At 34.8% G+C, this 22,105-nt stretch overlaps 1 protein-coding gene across 1 annotated transcript in view; it reads left to right on the forward strand.

Annotated features, from left to right (window-relative positions):
- Positions 1-15,002, forward strand: part of LOC138175820 (transcription initiation factor TFIID subunit 3-like) — a 260,852-nt gene extending 245,850 nt beyond the window's left edge. Inside the window, exons 6-7 of the mRNA XM_069106326.1 lie at positions 11,003-11,109; positions 12,994-15,002. Coding sequence (XP_068962427.1) covers positions 11,003-11,109; positions 12,994-13,108 — 222 coding nt within the window. The 3' untranslated portion in view covers positions 13,109-15,002. The remainder of the gene's footprint in view (positions 1-11,002; positions 11,110-12,993) is intronic.
- The last annotated feature ends 7,103 nt before the right edge of the window (positions 15,003-22,105 follow it).

Genomic DNA, 22,105 nt, shown 5'->3' on the forward strand with positions numbered 1-22,105 from the left:
TAGCCGATTAAAAAAAAACCCAAAATAAAACAAAAAATAAATAAAGATGAGTAAGCAAAGGAGAAAGAACCCAACCATAAATAGCTACTAAGGGGATAGAGAAGATCTGAGTTCATATTCAGAGAAAGATAATGGACTTTTAAAAGCCACTCCTTTTTCATTGAGAAATGTCAAATGGTCCCAACCACAAAAAGAGTTCTTAGAAGAATTTAAAAAGGACTTTAAAAAACAAATAAAAGAAATTGAGAAAAAAATCAGAAAAAAAAATAAAAGCAACCCAAGAAAATTGTGAAAAGAAAGTCAGCCAAAAACTTAAGGAAGAAAATAATTCCTTGAAAACTAGAACTGGGCAAAGGGAAGCATGGTATGGTCTTACATATATGTGTATGAATATATATATATATGTGTGTGTGTGTGTGTGTCCATCCATGTGTAATTGTAGCCTTCTTGAGGGTGAAAAAGGAAGTGGGGGGAGAGTAAATAAAAAGTACACAGCAGAGAACAGAAGAGAAACAACAAGGAGGCAAAAAAAGCTGGTCAGCTTTGAAAACAATGTGTAGTATTTATTACATAGGTTTTCTTGAAATGGAAATGTATTATTATAAAATAATATTGTATAAATATATATAAATATTGTATCCTCTCCCATGGTCTGCTGTGTACATGGCAATTTTTTTTTCTTTTCTCATTCTGTATTTAAGTTTAAAATTTTTTTAAATTGTGAAAAAAAGGAAAAAAAGAAATTATCAAGGAAAACTTTCTCAATATCTTTGAACCAGAGGGGTAAAATAGACATTAAAAGAATCTACCATTCACCCCTGACAGAGATCCCAAAATGAAAACTCCCAGAAATATAACAGCCAAATTCTAGAGCTCCCAGGTCAAAGAGAAAATACTTCAAGCAACTAGAAATCAGCCATTCAAATACCATGAAACCAGTCAGGATCACACAAAATTTAGTGGCTACCATGCTAAAGGAGAAGAGGGCTTGGAATATGAAGGCAAGAGAACTGGGATTACCACCAACAATAACCTACCCAGCAAAATCATATTATGTTATGTTATGTTATGTTATGTTATAATCCTTCACAGAAAAAATAAGACATTTGATGAATTAGAGTATTCCTGATGAAAAAAATAAGAGTAAAATAGAAAATTTGACTTTCAAGTACAAGACTTGAGAAGCATAAAAGGGTAAACATGAAAGAGAAATAAGGGACTCATTAAGGTTAAATTGTTTGCCTTTCTCTATGGGAAGATGATACATGTATCTTCTAAGAACTTTATCATTGTTAGGACAGTTAGAAGGATTCTACATAGAGGGTTCAGAAGCAAAGTCAATTATGTTGGGATGATACAAAACTAAAATGGATAGGCGAAAAGGAGGGATGCCCTGGGAGAAGAGGGAAGGAAGAGAAAGAATGGGGGAAATTATCTCACATAAAAGAGGCAAAGAGATTTTATAGTGGAAAGGGAAAGGAGGTGGGTGGTGGGCAACGCTTGAACCTCACATCTAAATTGGTTCAGAAAGAAACACATACATGTATGTATGTGTACACATACACACTCAATTGATAATAGAAATCTATCTTATCCAATAGATAAATAGGAGGGAAAAGGGATAAGAGGAAGAAAGTGGGGTAATAAAAGAAGGAAGTTGTCAAAAGTTACGCAAACTTTAGAGTAGGGGTGGGACAAAAAAGAGAAAAAAAGATAAACAGGAGAAAATAGGATGGAGGAAAATGCATCCAATGTAAATTGGATGAATTCACTCCTGAAATAGTGGATAGCAAAATAGATTAGAAACCAGAATCTTGTGGTTATGTTGTTTACAAAACACACACTTAAAAGAGAGAAACACACAGAGGGCCTGGTGCAGAATCTATTGTGCTTCAGCTGAAATAAAAAAGGCAGGGGTAGCAGTTGTGACTTCAAACAAAGCAAAAGCTAAAATAGACCTAATTAAAAGAGATAAGCAGGGAAACTACATCTTGCTAAAAGTAACCATAGATGATAAAGTAATATCACTATTAAACATAGGCAATAAGTAGCATAGCATCCAGATTCTTAAAGGGAAAGTTAAATGAATTATGGGAAGAAATAGATAGTAAAATTATACTAGCTAGGGAAGGAGGCCTCAATTTTCCCCTCTCAGGGCTAGATATATCTAACCATAAAGTTAAATAAGAAGTCAAGGAGATGAATAAAATCTTAGAAAAGTTAGAGATACTGGCACTGTGGAGAAAAATGAATGGGAATAGAAGGGAGCCCACCTTTTTCTCAGTTGTACAGCACCTTTACAAAAATTGACCATGTATAAGGTCATAAAAACCTCACAACCAAAGTCAGAAAAACAGAAATATTAAATGCAGTGTTTTCATACCATAATGCAATAAACAATACATTCAATAAAAGCATACATTAAAAGTTCATTGAAAATTAATCGTAAAGAATGAATGAATCAAAGAACAAATTATAGAAACAATCAATAATTTAGTTAAAGAAAATGACAACAATGAGACAACATTTCAAAATTTGTGGGATGCAACCAGAGTAGTACTTGGGGGAAATTTTATGTCTCTAAATGCATACATCAGAGAAAGAGCAGATCAATGAGTTGGGTATGCAACTTAAAAAAAAAACAACAAATTTAAAATCCCTGATTAAGCACCAGCATTGAAATTCTGAAAATTAAAGGAGAGATTAATAAAATTGAAACTTAAAAAATGGAAGTAATTAATAATACCAGGAGCTGGTTTTATGAAAAAAAAATTAAAAGGACAAACCACTGGTTCCTTTGATTAAATAAAAAGAAAACTAAATTACTAATATCAAAAATTAAAAAGGTAAATGCACCACCAATGAAGATGAAATTAAAGCAGATAGTAAGTTATGTTACCCAATTATATGTCAGTAAAATTGACAATCTTAGTGAAATTGATATTTACAAAAATCCAAACTGCTTAAATTAACAGAAGAGGAAACAGAATACTTAAAAGAACCCTGCTTTAGACAAAGAAATTGAACAAACCATTATTGAGCTCTCTAAGAAAAAAATCATCAGAACAGATGGATTTACAAGTGAATTCTATCAAATATTTAAGGAACAATTAATCTCAATACTATTTAAACCATCTGAAAAAATATGTAAAGGAGTCCTACTAAATTCCTTTTATGACATAAATATGGTTTTGATAACTAAACCAGGGAGAGCAAAAACAGAGAAAGAAAACTTTGGACCAATTTTCTTAATGGATATCAATGCATAAATGTTAAATAAAATACCAGCAAGGAAATTATAGCAATATATCACCAAGTGGGATTTATAACAGGAATACAGGACTGGTTCAATATTAGGAAAACTATTAGCATAATTGCCCATATCAATAAAAAAAAAAGCATGTGATCATATCAATAGATGCAGAAAAAGCCTTTGGCAAAATATAACACTCATTTCTATTAAAAAAAAAAAACCACCAGAAAGCATAGGAATAATAGGAGCCTGTCTTACAATAAGTAGTATCTGTTTGAAAGCAAGCATTATTTGTAACAGGAATAAACTTGAAGCCTTCTGAATAAGATCAGAAATGAAGTAAGGGTGTCCATTATCACCACCATTATTCAGTATTGTACTAGAAATGCTAGGTAGCTATAGCAGTAAGACCTGAAAAAGAAATTGAAGGAATAAAAATAGGCAATGAGGAAACAAAACTATCACTTTTTGTAGATGATATACTTAGAGAGCCCTAGAAAATCAACTAAAAAACTCTTTGAAACAATAACTTCAGCAAAAATGCAGGAAATAAAATAACCCCATATAAATCATCCACATTTCTATGTACTACTAGCAAAACCCAGCAACAAGAGATAGAAAGATTTTTCTTTAAAATAACTGCAGACTATATAAAATTCTTGGGAATCTACCTACCAAGAAAACCCAGGGATTATATGAACACAATCATAAAATACTTTTCACACAGATAAAGACAGATCTAAATAATTGGAGAAGTTTTCATTGTTTGTAGATAATCGGCTGAGTCAATATAATAAAAATGACAGTTCTTCCTAAGTTAATTTATTCAATACCATACCCAACTACCAAAAAATTATTTTAGAGAGCTAGAAAAAAATAGTATCTGGTAGAAGTAATTTTTTAAAATTATCTGGTAGAACAAAAGGTCAAGAATATCAAGGGAACCAATGGAAAAAAAATGTTAAGGCAACCTAGAAGTTCCAGATTTCAAACTACAAAATGGTAATCTTGCTGGTTAAGAAATAGAATGGTGGATAAATGGAATAGGTTAGGTATACAATACACAGTAGTAAATTACCATAGGAGTCTAGTGTTTGATAAACCCAAAGATCCAAGCTTTTGGGGTAAGAACTAAACATTAGACAAAAATTGCTGGGAAACTTGAAAGCAATCTGGCAGAAACTAGGCATAGATCAAATATCTCACATCATCAAAATGAACAAATAAATAATAAATTAATAGAATGAATGGTTTTGACATAAAGGGTGATATCATCAATAAGTAAATTAGGGGAGTTTGGGAAAATGTAATTATCAGGCTTATGGATAAGGGAAGAGTTTATGACCAACCGAGATAGAGAGGATCATGAAAAGTAAAATAGATAATTTTGGTTACATGAAATTAAAAGGCTTTGCACAAACAAAATTCATGTAGCCAAAATTAAAAGGAAAATAGGAAAGTGGGGGGGAGGAGAATTTTACTTTAGCAAGTTTCTCTGATGGCCTCATTTCATAAATATATAGGGATCCATTCTCCGTTTGATAAATGGTCAAAGGATATGAACATGCAGTTTTTAGAAGAAAAAGTCAAAGCTATCAATAGTCATGTGAAAAAATGCTCAAAATCATTACTGATTAGAGAAATGCAATTTAAAACAATTCTGAGGTGCCATCTTATACTGATCAGATAGGCTAATGTGACAGAAAAGGACACAGACTAGAGGGGATGTTGAAAATTAGCATCCTAGTGCATTGTTGGGAGACTTGTGAACTACTTCAGCCATTCTGGAGAATAGTTAGTAGCTATACCTAAGGAGCTGTCAGACTATACATATCCTTTGACTCAGCAATACCATTACTAGGTCTGTATCCCAAAGGGATCAAAGAAAAATTTTACATAAAGAAGATTTTTACACAGATATTTTTGGCAGCTCTTTTTGTGGTGACAAAGAATTGAAAACTGAAGGGATACCTGTCAGCTAGGGAATAGTTGAACAGGTTATGGTATATGATTTTGATGGAATACTATTGTGGTATAAGAAAGAATGAGAAGGATGATTTCAGAACAACCTGGGAAGACTTATATGAACTGAAGCAAAGTGAAGTAAGCAGTAGCAGAAGAACATTGTACACAGTAACAGCAATATTGTAAGGATGATTAACTGTGAAAGACAATGACCCAAGACACTTCTAAAGCTCCCATAATGAAAAGCATTCTCCACCTTCCAAGAGAGAACTGATGAACTCTGAATGCCCCCTAGCATTTGTCAGAATAATTGGAGTGTTATTAAACATTCTTGACCCATACCGATATAATAAAAAGGAAAGTATTACTTAAGTTTGTTAACTTATTCAGTGGCATGCCAATCAGACTAACAAAGAGCTACTTCATAGAGCTAGAAAAAATAACAGTGCCTATCTTCCCCACAAACTTTGTGTCCCCTGAAAATTTGCTAAGCATGCTCCCTGTGCCTTTATCCAAGTTGACAATGAGCATTAATGACTATTGTTTGGTTCTGACAAGGCAAGTTCTCAATTTACATAGTTTTATTATCATCTAGCCTGCACCTCCATTTTACAAGCATAGCCTGAAGGCCAAATACTTTGATAAAATTTTAGCAAAGGCTTTGATAAAATTTTAAACTTTTCTGCCTTGAAACTGCACTCAGGACTTTTGGGACAGCCTATATGTGTATGTATTTGTATATGCTGCTTTTTAAAAAAAAATAGCATGGTAACTCCCCAATGATCCTTCAATTCCTCTCCTACAGAATCCTCTATTATAGGAAAGATTTCTTGTTTAAAAACAAAACAAATGCATTGGTCATATTTTACAACAGATGATTTTTAAGAATGAAATTCTGAAGAAACAAGAAGCAATTCTGATGAGAAAGACAGAGGAAGTATAGATAAGCAATTAAATTCTAAACATTTCATTGAAACTTTCTGTTGTTACATCACAGTCTTTTCCCCTCCCACCTCTGAACCTTCCTTTGTGACAAAGAAAATGAAGTAAAAACATCTGATCAAAGGACCTCTTATGACAGCACATGCAATACTTCTTTCCTACTCATTCCTTGTCTCCATGCCATGAAGGAGAAGAACATGTTAATATCTGTTCTCCAGGTCCCATGTTGTTTGCTTGTCTATTTATTTTGCTCTGCATCAGTTCATGCTAATTTTCCCATATGTATCTGAATTCTTCATGTTTGTCATATGTTAGTGTACAAAGATACCCATTATTCCATACAACATAGGTTTTTTTTTCCTGCTATTCATTAATTGATGGCATTTGATTGCTTTACCGAAGAAAGTTTTGCTATAGTTGTTTTGCTACTATAGAATTGCTATAAATGTTTTAGTATACCTTTAATCTCTATTTCTCTTCAACTTTCTTTGACTTTTGAAGTATTTGTACAGTATTGGGATCACTAGGGGGAAAAGGTGTGGACAGTTTAATCACTTCCTGTACAGGGTATCTCAAAAGTTTTAATGCAGTTCTAAGCTAGTAAAGCTTAAATAATTTAAAGTTTTCTGTCTAGTATGAGTCTACCAATTTAAATGTCATAAAAGGGTTTTTTTGGACAACTTCCTACATGGCTAGTGACACGAATTACTTGGAATTGTTGGTTTACCTAAATGATTTCACTGTATCTAGGGGAAAATATTGGAAGAACAGAAGAAGAGACTACTGAAGGTATTAGATAAGCTAAAAATTATTGGTAGAAAATTGTTGATTGACAAATGCCTCTTCTGCCAAATCTTTGCCAAGTAGGACACAGCCGAGAGTGAGAGCAAAACCTAAGGAGATAAGAAACAAACGCCCATCACTATGCCATTTCTGAAAAATTATTAAAAGCTAGTTACATTTCTGGTATTTGATGACCACAATCGAGATTTAAAGGGGAGGGGGGCACTATGCCATTATTGGAAAAGCCTCTAAATGATAAATTTTTCTTTTTTTGCAAAGAAAAAACAACAAGCAAAAGGTCAAAAAGCAGTCTAGTCCAGTTATCTGGCACCTCTTGGAGATCACAGGAGCAAGAAGTACAATGTCAGGTCTTTAAAGACTTGGTTTAGCTGCTTTCCACATGCCCTGATACCGGCTTTCACAAGAATAAGCAATTCTTTGTGTTCACACTGACACCCTTCTTTATGGTTTCAAGGCAGAGTTTGGTTTTGATTTTGTTTTTATTGTTGATAATTTTCTTTTACCAGTAGATTTTTGGCCACCAGCTTACTAGTGAAGTCATTAAGCAAGCATTTATTCATCAACACTTCATCCTAGAGTGCAGGGGTTTTAAAAGGGATGACAGTAGAATATAAACTTCACAGGGTCCATAAATGAATGAATGAATAAATAAGTAAATTCTTTCTCTATACATCATACATATACAGAGTATATGCACGTAACATATGTTCTATGTAAATATATATGTGATGTATAATATCTATAATATATAGACAATATAATAAAATAGACAATGTAACATATTGTATGTCACACACACATATACATAATATTGCATAACTCTTTGCCTATTTTCCCCATTAGAATGTGAGTTCCCTGAGTGCAAGGACTGTTTTTGCCAATCTTTGTATCCCCAGTGCTTAGCACCCTGCCTGGCACACAATAAGCACTTAACAATGCTACTTGATTTGACTTGGCTCCATTGGCCAAGTTCCACAGTAAGAGCACCTGCATCCCAAATGGAAATGTGTCCTCTAAAAACCCAGCTACCTAGCTATGCAAGCATGTTTTCAGAAACTATTTTTACAGCAACATCCTATAATATAATCCATAATAAGTTCAAAATAGACATGATCTGAATATTAAAGATTATGCCAATTAAAAAATTAGAAGTGACGTAGGTAATATGCCTTTCACAGCTATGGAGAGGAGATGACTCTGACCAAACAAGAAATAGGAGACATTATAAAAGATAAAATATATAATGAATTTGAGGAACTTTTACACAGACAAAATTAATTCATCTCGAATAATAAGAAAAACAGTCAATGGGGAGAAAGACTGTATCAAATATCTCTGGTGAGGAACTGATATGCACAAATATAGAAGAGAAAGCCACTCCCCAGTGAATAAAGGGAATTGAAGGGAATTAACATTGACATAGTACATATTATGTGCCAGTCACTGTTCTAAGCACTTTTACAAATATTGTCTCATTTGGTGCTCACAGCATTCCTATGAGGTAGGTGCCATTATTATCCCCATTTGAGGAAAATGAGACAGGCATACTGACTTGCCCAGATTCACAAAGCTAGTCTGAGGCTGGATTTGAACTCAGGTCTTCCTGGCTCCAGGCCTGGTACTCTGTCCCCTACCACCAGCTGCCTCTAAATAAATGAGCAAAAGATTTTAATAAGGAATTTTCAAAAGAAAATTGCAAACTACCAGCCATATGATAAAATGTTTTAAATAATAATGAGAAGTGAATTTTTTTAAAACCTTGGAAGTTTCAGCTAACACTCAGAAGATTGACAAAGATGACAAGAGATGAGGATAGTTCGTTGTGGAGGGGTCATAAAAAATAGGCATGGTAATCCATTGTTGGTAGAGCTATGGAATGATACAACCATTCTGAAAAGCAATTTGAAATCATGTAGATCAAGTGACTAAAGTTTTCATAACTCTGGACCAAGAGATTCTAATACTAGGTTTATACTGTAAGAAAGTCATTAACAAAAAGAAAAGCTCCAAGTATACTAAAATATTTATAGCAGCACTTTTTGCAAATCACAAAAAACTGAAAACAGTTCAGTGTCCATCCCTGCCCTTATAGAGGTTATACTACAGTAAGGAAATAAAATACAAACACAAAAATAAAATTCAAAATATTTTATTATAAATGCATTTGGGAAGAGGCATCTAGGTGGTGTAGTGAATAGATCACTGTCAGGAGTCAAGAGTACCTGAGTTCAAATCCGGCCTCAGACACTTGACAACACTTACCGTGTTTCCCCGATAATAAGACCTATCCCGAAAATAAGCCCTCCCTTCACTGTGTAAGATTCCTCTAAAATAAGCCCTCCCCCGAAAATAAGCCCTATTGAGATTGCTACTGTAGTGAAGGTGATCCCCTGCGCTGCACCGTCCCCCTCCCCGTGAAACGCACACCGCGCTCCGAGCTGCATCCAATCAGAGCTGCAGCAGTGAGTGCGTCATCCTGTTCTTCCCCAGTGATTTGCTTATTGAATAAAGGTACATTTTTTTGTTCACATTTACCTGTTTATTAAAATTGCTGTCAATGTTCATTAAAATAAGCCCTCCCCTGAAAATAAGCCCTCTGGTGTTTTTCTGTCCAAAAAAGTAATAAGACAGTGTCTTATTATTGGGGAAACACGGTATTAACAGTGTGACCTTGGGCAAGTCAGTTAACCCCAATTGCCTAGCTTTCCCCTCTCCAAAATAAATAAATAAAATTCATTTGGGAACAGATCAATGGAATAGTTAACTTACAAGGAGATGTACCCAGGAACTTCATGATAGTGAGGCAGCAAGGGCTACACATACTGCTGCTTCAGAGATTGGCAGTTCTAACCCCACTTTACATCTTTCCTTGAAATCACTAAGTGAGGGAGAATGATAGAATAGCCTACAAAGATCTTTAATGCCAGCAGAGTGTGCCTTTGTCCACTGTACCATGAAAACAGCTTTCAGTCCTTCAAAACTGGTGAGTTTTAAACAAGCCTTATGTGAAAAGCATGTCAGCAGGACAAAAAAAATGAAAAGGATTTCCCCCTTTTGTTATGTGAAGCTCCTATAAAAGTAGAATGTTGTTGGAGGAATAGATAAATTCTTGCAAAATTAACTAAATGAAATTATAAGCTATTCCATTATAAGAATTCTTAATCTTTTGCTATTTTATGTCTTTTTGAAAGCAACTGTAGAACTGTTTCCTAAAATTGGTTTCATTCTGTGGAGTTCTGAGGAAATTCCTAATAAAAGTACACTGTTTATAGAACTAAGTTGATTAAAATAGAGAGGATATGATAGATACAGCAAACCAGTGTTTGAATGGGTAAATGTTTGGCCTCCTTAACATTCTTTCATTTGCCCTTTAGTAGATTGTACTGTACTGTAAATGTCATAATGGGAATGGAAAGTTACTTAGTAACAACTCTTTTATATCCTTGATCTTATCAGCTAGTTCAGGAGAAGGGTTTGGCTAATAAGTAATAAAGTAATACATGCATGTTTCTCTATGTATATTGAATCCATGTATCTCATGCAGAAAACTATATCTAGTGGAGTTACATAGCTTTGTTAGCTGTAACTGTTTTAAAGGCTCTAAAAGCCTGTATATGTTAGAATGTTCTCTAGGATTAGAAGGCAGTTACAGATGTTATTGTTCACAGGTACACACACACACACACACACACACACACACACACATGAGCGCGCACACACGCTACAGAGAGAGGAAGAGAATCAACAAACATTTATTAAGTGCCAAATACTGTGCTAAACATTGTTTTATGCCTTAAGCAGTTTAGAGAGTTAGAATTTATTTTGTTTGGTAATAACACTTAAGCAATCACTACTTATTTTCTGTCTAGCAGAAGAATAGTGAAAATGGTCATGCCTTTAATTAGAAATGTCTTATTTTCAGTTTTGGTTTTGGTTTTGGCCTCTTTGGATTTAAGGTATAGAATAATGCTTATTCTCTTTGTTCCTTTCTGTGCTTTTGTCTCCTTCCCTCACTCCCCCATATTGAAAAAACAACAGATCAGAGATGAATGGGGCAATCAGATCTGGATCTGTCCTGGGTGTAACAAGCCAGACGATGGCAGTCCAATGATTGGCTGTGACGACTGTGATGACTGGTACCATTGGTAAGTTCTTCAGAATTTTCCTCTTCACATTTTTTAAGAGAAAAAGAAAACTAGTTATATCATCCCCTTCACATTGAAGAAATATTGCCTGCCAATGATTACTTGAGTGGCATTATGAGTGACTTGAGTGACTCTAGAGTCAGTCTCTTAGTCTAGAAGGCATGGGTTCCCGTCCTGCCTTTGGCACATAGTACATGGTTCTGGATGTGTGATTTAATCTTTCAGTACCCAGGCAACTCTTTAAGAAGAGAAACTGTGTTCTCAAGGGTTGAGGAGCAGCCAGGAGGTAGAGAGAGCATTTGGAATTCAAAATTTTAAAAGTAAATGTTAAAATTTCTTTTTATATTTTTTTTTTAAAAAGAATACAAGTTATATAGTAGTGCTGATCTATATTGGATAGAGAATTTTCTCATCAGACATGCCCATCGCCATTGAAACACAACAGTAACAAATATTATCCTCTCACAAAAAAAAAAAAAAACTGCCTAAAATGATTACCATAATACCATACTAAAAAAAAAGTGTTGTGTGTAGATCCCCTCATAGACACAGGACTTAGCAGGCCTAGATTTGTTCCCATCTGCCCTACCAAGTCGCCAGCTATAACATCAAGGTGAGACTTACTTTCAAATAGTATCATGTATGGAGAGCCCTTCAAAAAGCTTAAAACTCCATAGAAATTACAGTTGCTAATATTATTTCATAGTACCTTCTGGAGCTTAGTAATTGAAGGGTCTGTAGAAGTACACAGTCTTACTGAAGCACAGAAAGCTCAGAGGTTCATAGATGTAGAGCTGGAAGGGAGTGCAGAGGCCTTCCTGTCTAGTCACCTCATTTTACAGATGAAAACATTGAGGCCCCGGGGATGTGCGGGGTGGGAGAGGGGATAGTATGACCTACTAAAGGTCACACTAAAATGAAGTGTCAAAAATGGGACTTTGGATTGTTACAAATATTTCTTGAATATTTATGACATATTCTGTTTACCAAAGCAGTTTTTAAAGGAGTAAATACATAGTTTTTTTTCTCTATTTCTTCTCCAAATACTCCTCCCTGTCCCAACCTTCCCAAAGAATAATTTCTTTCTCAGAAACTTCAATTTAACAATTAGGTGTTTAAATGACTTTATTTGCTTTAAAAAAAAAAAAAAAGATTTTAACCACTATTCCACTGTTCACATGTCTTCTGATGTTACCAAGACTACTAAAGAGGAACTTATGAGTCCCACCATCCAGAGTTCAGCTTGGTACAATTTACTGAAAGAATCCTCACATTTTAAATGTTTTTACAAAAAAGGGTAGAGAGAATTACTGGGATAAATACTTGTTATTTTTGTGCTTCATAGGAAAACTATCCTCTGACAATTGTAGTCTTTTACTAAATGATGGTTAAATATCTTATGACTAATTTAGCAGATGCTATAAATTATTAAAATTTTGGTGCTAATATAATTTCAAATCCTATTAAAACATATCTCAATTTCCTTGAAGGGGATATAGTTAAAGGTCTTTAAACAAATATAGGATGTGACCTTGAAGCATTTATATTCTAAAATATATGCAAATGTTAGTTTAGCATCTCAAAAATCTTTAAGTTAAAAAAAAAGATAATTTGGTAGGAAAAACATTTGGGGTCAGCTATTTTCTTTGTATACTAATAGGTTCTTTCAAAACAACTGAAATTTGATTATTAATAGTTTGTCAGAAGGAATAAAAATATTCTTGGCTATAAAATTCTATGTAAACAACTATTTGATTTAAAAAATTTTTATACTTTGTGTTACAAGCTAGAAAGAAATAAGTCTAAATAACGTAGAAAAGAAAATTTAACTTAGTAGTAAATTGTTTAACTGAGATTTTGTGGGTTGTCTATAAAAATTTGTAGGCCCTGTGTTGGGATAATGGCTGCCCCCCCAGAAGAAATGCAGTGGTTCTGTCCCATGTGTGCCAACAAAAAGAAGGACAAAAAACATAAGAAGAGGAAGCACCGAGCACACTGAAGCTCCCAGGCTGGGCTCGGTCTCCACTGCTGAATGTCACGTTTGGGCTTCTTCTCTAACGTCTCAAGAAGGGAGGTTTTGGTGCAGTTCTTCCATCTGAGGCGCCTTTCCTTTTGAGGGATTATGAATCTTGAATGATTCAGTAACAAGAAGAAACGGTCCACCTTGAGCTGTTATCTTCTGAATGCGTTTGGCCCCCATGGGATACATTTTTTTGTATGATCGAAAGTTTTCATCTCCTGAACATAAACTCAGATATAGTGGCATGAGGGCTAATTGAGTTGATGATCCATCTTGCACTCTCACATTTATACAGTAGCAGTGACAAGTATTGTAAATAAAAAATCATCTTTCTTCTCCTTTGATTTTCTTTCTCTCCAGAGCCTTTTCATTAAGGGGTTAGATGAGAGGATAATGTGTAAATGGCTTTGACTGTAATTTAAGGAGTGATTTCATTAGTCTGAATATAGTTTTCTGCTTTTTTCTCTGCATAGTCAAATAATCGTAATAACATGAAAGAAAATTCCAGTTGGGATGCTGGTAAATATTTTTGTGATAAGAATATATGATTTCCCCACCACCACCACAATTTTTAGTACTTACATGTAAACATGTTCATGCTTTTTGTGAAATATCTTATTTTTTTAAAGAAAGGTTTCTATTGTGACCAGTTTTCTTTTGTGCAGATTGTTTTATGTTAATTGTAATATATTTTATATTTTTGGTTGTTTCATAATTTTGTTGATCTTTAAGCTGCTGGTGTCTCTTCTCATTGCTTGTACATTTCATCAATTTGTATAAAAATACTTCAAATTAAAAGGTTTCCCTTAATGTAAATATTGAATATTTATGAAGTACTTATTTTTAAATTTTTTATCGTGTTTAATTCTAGCAGTCTTTGAAATCCACTGTGATTTCAGCCATGTCTCTAATTACTGTTTTCCATGAACCCAGAAGGGGAAAGAACTATTTTTCAAAAGAATTTAGGTTAAGAAGTAACTGAGCAGCCACCCAATAGCATTGTGAAGGCCCTAACAGATGGAAGAATAGCAAGGAGATCTAAATCTTTAAAATTGTTTTATTTTGTCAACTTTTGTTTCGATCTAGTGTTTTTGCTTACTTTCATTAAAAAGGACATGTAGATTCATTAAAGGTCAGAAAACCGACACTGTAGCAGTTTGTGTTTATAATGTTTGTTTCTGCACATCTGTTTTATAATTTGAGACTAAAATAAAGCATGCTGTCAATATTTTTAAAGAAGAAAATCAAATTGCAGGATGTCACAAAACTTTATTATAGCATTGATTATGTATTTGAGTGTCTTTGCAGTAAAGCAAATAATTTATCCTAATGTGGAATATTGAACTTAATTTGAACAACATTTATATTTCAGGGACTTTGGAATAAAGCCAGGCTTTGTTACTTAATTTTGAAATAATTCTTGGGCCATGAAGTGATAAATATCTTGAATTCTAGTATACCGGATTTCAACCTGTTACACAAATATAACAAATCTTTTAAAGGTCACATTAATTGATATTAGAGTATGAATTTATTTTATTTTTAAAACATATAGTCTGCATAGGGAAATAAGGTTTTTCTCTCATGCCTGTTAAATTGCAAATCAGTGGAGGTAGAGTTGGCTAACTTAGAGTACAATATTGCATTTCCCTCTTTGTTTAATGCTACCCCCAAAGATTGTTCCATCCTTGCAAACACCCAACTAATCTTATTCACTGAGAATGTGTTTTGTTCTGTTTTGTATTAATTTGGGATCATTCTATGTTTTATTACTTCTTTTTGTAACATTTTCACACACATGCAAATCTACTTACTAGGCCTTTTTTTCTGGTATGTGTTGGGAAGGGAGGTCAAATAAAGATTGTTGGCTGTTTCATAGTTTGCTTTTCTATTTCCTTTAGGACTTTGTTCCCTAAGACATGGGTAGTGGACCCAAAGTTGCCATATTTAAGGGAGCAGGTCATGCTAGTGAAATAAGAAAACAAGTATCTATATAACTTTTTTTTTTTGCCAATCATACTGAGAGACTTCAGTCCATACTACATTACTGCATTTAAGGAATTTCAATCAGTTTGTTGTCCTTTGCTATTTCATGGTTGCTTTCCTAAATCCAGTTCATGATTTTATAAATGGTCTTTGCAGTAATAAAACCAAAGAATCATTTTCAGGGGGCTGGATAGCTCAAGGGATTAGTAATGGAATATGGAGGGAGCCTTTCACCTCGAGGTCACTGAGTTGAATCCAGCCCAGGTCACTAGAGACCAAAAGCCGTTACCATCCTATGCAGTGCAGCGGCCTGTGTGAAATGAGCTCAGTCTCAGTCTCTAGTGGACAACTGTCACTAACCAGGGAGAGTTCTGGAAAATGCAAGAAAAAATGGGTATAAGAAAATGAAACACTACCTCTATAAGGCTAAGTTGGAAAAATTGGACATCTCTAGGTTTCTTAACACTGCTAAAAAAAATAATGTAGAAACTATAAAGCATGCTACAAGCAAGGATATGTGTTAATTTATCTTATTTGTTGAACAGCAGAACAAGAAAAGGAAAGCTTATGTTACATTTAAAAAAAAAAAACATGCACTAATTGGGGGAAATTTTACTGAGTTCAGAACAGAAAACTCCGTAAAGCAAAGGAACGTTGTTGGCTTTTGAAGAAAAGTGGGAGTAGAAAGCAGTTGGGGGAACCACAACAATTGAAATCCCAGTGAAAATGTTTGGTCTAGCCAATTGCTTATTATGTAGTGATAGACGTTTCTGTAGGGGTTAAAATGAAAATATCCCTCCCCACCCCTGTCCCATCCTTTTGCCCCTGCCCCCCAGGTGATTAATAGTTTTCCAGGTATAGCAAAAAATATCATAAACTATAAACTGTTTCAGTGGCTTCCACACTCAGGAAATCAGGTGACTTTAGCAACAAGACCTTAAGGAGAAGCCAGTATGGGGGGGTGGAGGGGGGGGAAGGGGGAATGTCCTGGCTAGTGATCTTATTGGAGGGGATTTAAGGAACTCAGAGAGATGCCCTCACTTAGAGGTAACTGAGAAGCTCTCTTAGTGAGATAATCGGCCTTCAGAACCATGTGTAGCTCACAAAGCATAATTTCTATGGTTGACAAGGTGTTTCTCTTCTGAAGGTGTCTGCAGTTAAGTACAGCGAGGATCTTTATCCTCCAAATGATTTGTGATTCCAGATGTCCTAAAAAAAAAAAAAATCAGAGGGTATCCGAGTATTCTGACTTTGTCTGGCTTTTTCAGAGATAAAATATAGTGCATTACTCCACTGTATCACCTAAACCGCCTTTGTTCTCCTTTCAATAGGACGATTAAACAAAGACCTACTAACCAAATTAAAGTATAAAATGAACACTGAGATATGGAAACCTTGCCAGCAAGAATGCTAATGAATGAAGTTCACTAAAGGCACGCTGGCTAAGTTTTCAATACAAATAGTTTTATGGCCAATCTCTTTAGATCATAGCAATTTTCTTTAGAAGTTTAAGTCTAAAAGTAGATGAGTTTCCTTGCCTGTAGAATGAATTAGATAATGTTCTGAATAAAGTCTCTCTCCACAATTGTATCAGGCATTCTGTTAGGAAACTATCTATTTCATTGGGAATCTTGGACCAGTTGTAACCTAAAAAGCATAAAGCAACTATTAATCCGTGTGTGTAGACCAATAGAAAGCGTTGTAACAGGAGAGTTAGAAGAACAGCTGAACAGTTTGTTCCCAATTTGATTTAAGCATAAGCGTTTAATTTAAATAGGAAGTATTTTGAGCAACTTTTAGACTCTTTTCACTACGAACAACCCAGATATTGTAATCCAGTCTTTGGGACATGGTTTTTTTGACAAATTTTCATGATGACTTTCTGATCTCTGAGAGTTCCTGGACATTAATCTTTCTCAGTAATTTGCCTTATAAATCCCAGTGTTATGAATCTTCTTCTTAAGATGAATATATGAAGAATATTTAGCCTCATTTAGTCAGTGTCTATGTTTCACACATGTATTTTTTCCTTCTTTGACTTTAAAACCATATTGCAATGGTTTTGCTGTAACTGTGACTAGAAATGCTTGTTTATAACAACACTGAATCATGCACTAGATTGAACAGTATTTCCATTAACCCGTGATAGTCACCTTATTAACATGTAAATTATTAAGGGTAGTTACTACAGCCTACTCAATAGTTAAAATAGTTGGCTTTCAACAAAAGCATAATCGTAGAAACTGCCTCAGCCCTAGGCAATAATTTACTGCTATAACCTGGAATCCTAGTCTTTTAAAAGATATTTTATTAGTTAAAAAAAAGTTTCTAGTGGGAACATCTTGAGAGCTAAAGAAATGTCACTGATAAGATTATTGTCATTAGAAAGTTAACTATTGTAAAGACATGGTTTAAGGGAAATAACTTTCAGCTAAGGTTCAGCTAATTATATATGAGACACTTTGAGTGACATTCCCTTGGTAACAGGTTATAGGAATTACCCTGTAAATTGTAGGTATAACTGAGATATTGATGATAATAATAATGTCAGAGTAATATACTTCTTGAGTTTAGAACTTTTTTTTTAGTCAGTTAAAAACCTGCCACTTAGTAAAGGTACTGACAGTTTATATTGACCAGATATACCCTGATGCTTCAATATATCCTGAAAAGTGATTATGGGTTCTAAAAGGTCATGCCAGTGGGAGCACAATCACTAATATGTCTTACAAGACTGGCCTGGCTTTGGTGTAACAGAAATAGGACAATTCTTAGAGTTAGAAGGCAAGGTTCCAGACTTTCCAGTTGTGCAATCCTAAATAAGTCACCAAACCTCTCTGAGTTTCACTTTTCTTATCTGCAAAATTAGGACACCCTTGCATTTTTTCAACCCACAGGATTGTTATGGGGAAAATGTTTTATAAACCTTAAAGTGCTCCATAAATGTGAGATGGTGGTGATGATGATCATTATATAAATTTGAGTAAGAAGCAACCCACCTAAAGCACATTCCATAGGATTGGTTACTAGGTATTGGATTTTTTAGCCATAGCGGCATACATGTAATATGAAAGTTATTATTTGTGTAAATGAAAAAATGCCCACGCTGGTGAGATCACAGCTATTATACTGATTTCACAGATCATTGGCTGGGCCTATACTACACATTGAGAAAGATGGGTTGATACATTGACATTCTTCCTATTTTAAGTTTCTTGCTCATCTGCTATATTGTTCATATATTTATGTGATCTTAAGGATTCCATTATTTTGTTGAATTGAACAAATGCATGTTCTTTTGATAGGTCAGGAAATAGTGTTTCTATGACTTTTTTTAGTTTAATAGACCCTAGATTCTGAATGTCAATACCCAGCCAAAACATTTAAGCACGCTGCAGTGACATTAAGAAGCTAGTCATATAATCAAGCCTTTAACAGTTGTCCAAAAAGTAACTGGTGTTTACTATCATTTATATTATCACCTTTTCCTATAGGGTCTCATTAGAATAAAAACTTTCTGTTCTCCCTTCTTTTCCTTCAGTGGATAGCATACCTAAGTGCTACCTAAAGTTTATTAGAAGAGTAGAGAAGAAACACAATCTAAACAGAAGCCTCCAAGAGCCGCGGTGAGAGCTACGGACAGTCCCCCAAGTTCAGCAGTAGCACTCTACTGTATATATAGCAATCCAAACTATCAATAAATAGTGTCAGAGCTCAGGCCTTTCCTAGGAGAGCCCTTTGCTTGTGGGGATGAGTTGACTTACTGCTACAGAGCATCCCCTAGTGGAAGTTCGAGGATCCTAAAGTTGACAGTAACCACAGAGAATCAGAGAGTGTTCCAGCTAAAAGGGACCTTGCAGGCGAGGAAGGGGCAGCTAATACAGTGGATAGAGAGCTGGGCCTGGATTCAGGAAGACTCTTCTTGACTTCAAAGCTGGCCTCACACACCGGCTCTGTTACCCTGGACAAGTCACTTAACCCTGTTTATATCGGTTTCCTCATCTGTAAAATGAGTTGGAGGAGGAAACAGCAAACCACTCCAGTATCTTAGTCAAGACCCCTAAATGGGATCATAAAGAGTTGGAAATGACTGAAAAATGACTAAACAGCAAGTGAGAAAGCAAAGTTCATCAAGGTGAATTGTCTTGTTCATGGTTATATAGCCTCAATGCCAGAGCTCAAACTCAGGTCTTCTGAGTCGGGTTTTAGTTTTTGGCTTGGGTTTTTTTTTTTTAATCATTATAGTTTGTCTTTCCCAACCTCATCTATATAGTTAGTGACTTACATTTGTATATCCTTTCCCATTGGGATGTGATAGCAACTTCCACATTTCCGTGGAAGTAAAATGTAAGAGATTTTGTAAGAATTCTAGCTCTGGTGCTGCCACTGACTAGCTATGTGACATTGAACAAGTCACTTTACCTTGTAGTCTAAAGTTAACTTATATGTAAAATGAGAAGGTCAAACTAGAGGATAACAAAGGTTCCTTCCAATTCTAACTCTTACAAAGTTAGGGAAAGGAAGAGGGAAACTCTTTAATCACAAATGATACATAGTAACAATTGGAAAGATGTTATTTAGTTTCTTGAAATAAAATGGCAGCAGCCTATATATACATGCCTAAAGAGTGTGTATATGTGTAGAAATAAACCAAAACAAGATAGTTACTTTTTGAAATATCTTTTCTACATTGGATTCCTTGTGTATCATTCTATATGTTACTATCAGTTGATCAATAAACATTTATTAAGCACCTCCTGTCACTGTGCTAAACCCTCAAGATGCAAATATCAAAGTGATACAATCCTTAACCTCAAGGAGTTTATATTCTACTAAAGGGAATTTGTTACAGTCATAGAAAAATACAGTTTGGTGGAAACACTAACAACTGTAATTCAACCGTTGCTGGGTGGGGTTTTTTTTTGGGGGGGAGGCAAGGGGGAAGAGGACTTTGCACACAAATTCATCACTACTTAGCTCTTAAAACCAGTTTAGCAAAAATAAACATTAGTATGCTCACAGATTACAGGTCGCAGAAATCTGCTTGAGTGTTTCAAATTGCCAGTTTAGTAATCCAAAATGTCAGTTCCCCACTAATGTTTCTTTCGATTAGTAATCACAGGCCGTGTTCTAATTTAATGCAATCATCTTTTATGGGGGAAGAACCCAGGAGCATTTATGCTGTAGGAAGTTGTTTACTTTTCCTTCCCAATTGTATAATAGAACTGTTTTAACAGTTGCCACTGCTTTTCAAAAGTAATCTTTGAGCTTCAAATGAACATTAAACACTGTGTAGTTTATACAAACTATTCCCCACACCTTCATGTTTGTATGTACACACTCACATACAATCTGTACATTTTTTTGTAATTTACAGAACACAAAAACAACCCTAAATAATTGATTTTCCTAAATGCTATATACTTCACGAGAAAATAATCATGACTAGATTACAATCTTTTTTTTTTTTTGCATTAAGTTGTTAAATGTTATCCAGTAAGTCTCACAGACCAGGAGAGAAATAAAAAGCATTGAAACAATTGGAAGATATCCTTCCTTTCCCTACCTTTCCTGTCTTCCCTCCCCCTTCAGCATCTGCTTAGATGATGACAGCCCATGTCATTAAAATAAACAAACCCTAACACAAAGGTTTCCTTGTCTTAGCTGCCACTGGCTGATCTTTTTTCATTAGAAGAGAAGCTGGTCCTTCATATTAAATGAAGAAATGTCAGAAATTATATGTATATACAATATGTGTGAAGCCTCAGGAAACAGTTCACCTTATGTAAAGAGTGTGGAAGGTTTTAAAAGCATACCTAGTATTTTGATGACTTGCCTTTTTTTTAATCTAATTTTCTGACATCTGCTATCTAAGATATATGTGTGTGTGTGTTTATATCATTCATATGTATGTGTGTATATACATACATGTGTCTGTGTATATATCTCAGTTGCTATTGAGAGGCAGCATGAATAGAAGATTGAGAACTCACCTAAGGATCCAGAAGACTTAGTTTTAAAATCAGCCTTAGCCTGTTTGTGTACCCTTGGGCAAATCATTTAATTCTTGGTTCCCTAAGCAATTCTCTAAAACTCAAGTTGCATAACAATAACTGATCGCCCTTGGGAAAGAGAATTTCTTCACCAGGAGTTCCTCAAACAAATGAAGTCCCAGATACAGAAGAAGAAGAAGAAGAAATAAAAGAAAGACAGACTGATTCATCTACTGTGTAGCAAATCCAACCTATTTTGTCTCGGTGATGGGCACTAAATCAATCAACAGGCATTTATGCAGTGGCTACTAAGGCGTGAGTCTGTGCTAGACGCTCAGATGCAAAGACAAAAGTGAAAGGTTTTGCCTGTGGATTTTTAATCTAGTTGGGAGAAACAACATGTACATATAGACATAGATATGAGACAGTTGGGAGGGAGAAAAGGAGGCAGGCACTAGCAGCCAGGGGTGGTGTAGATCAGGAAAAGTTTCATGTTAGACATTGACAATTTGAGCTAAGCTTTGAAGGAAACTAGAGATTCTAAGAGGGTAGGAGTGGGGGAAATGAAGTAGAGGGTAAGAGGGGACAGTATGTTTCATCTGGTATATGAAGAAAAGTAACATGCAAATAAGTTTGAAATGGTTGGTTGATACCAGGTTGTGAAGAGCTTTAAATGCCAAACAGGAGTTTATATTGATCTTAGGGGTAATAGAGCAGCACTGAAACTTATTGAGTAAGGATGCGATGTGGTTAGATCTGTGCTTTAAGAAAATAACTCATCTGAGAGAAAAAAATAAAGAAAGAAAATAACTAATTGGGAGTTGTAAGGAGTAGGGAGAGTCAGGAAGCCTGACTAGAAGTCTACTCACTAGTCCAAGTGAGAGGTGATGAATAATACTAACATGAAAGTAAACATATCAAATTCCCCAAACCTTTCCTATCTAATCTAATAGAAACCACATAATGATTTTATGGAAGTGAACTCTCTTTATGTAAT

The sequence above is a fragment of the Petaurus breviceps genome, unplaced genomic scaffold, assembly GCF_028583685.1.
Source record: "Petaurus breviceps papuanus isolate PSGF00001 unplaced genomic scaffold, PetGlider_PUasm1.0 79, whole genome shotgun sequence".
Taxonomy (NCBI): domain Eukaryota; kingdom Metazoa; phylum Chordata; class Mammalia; order Diprotodontia; family Petauridae; genus Petaurus; species Petaurus breviceps.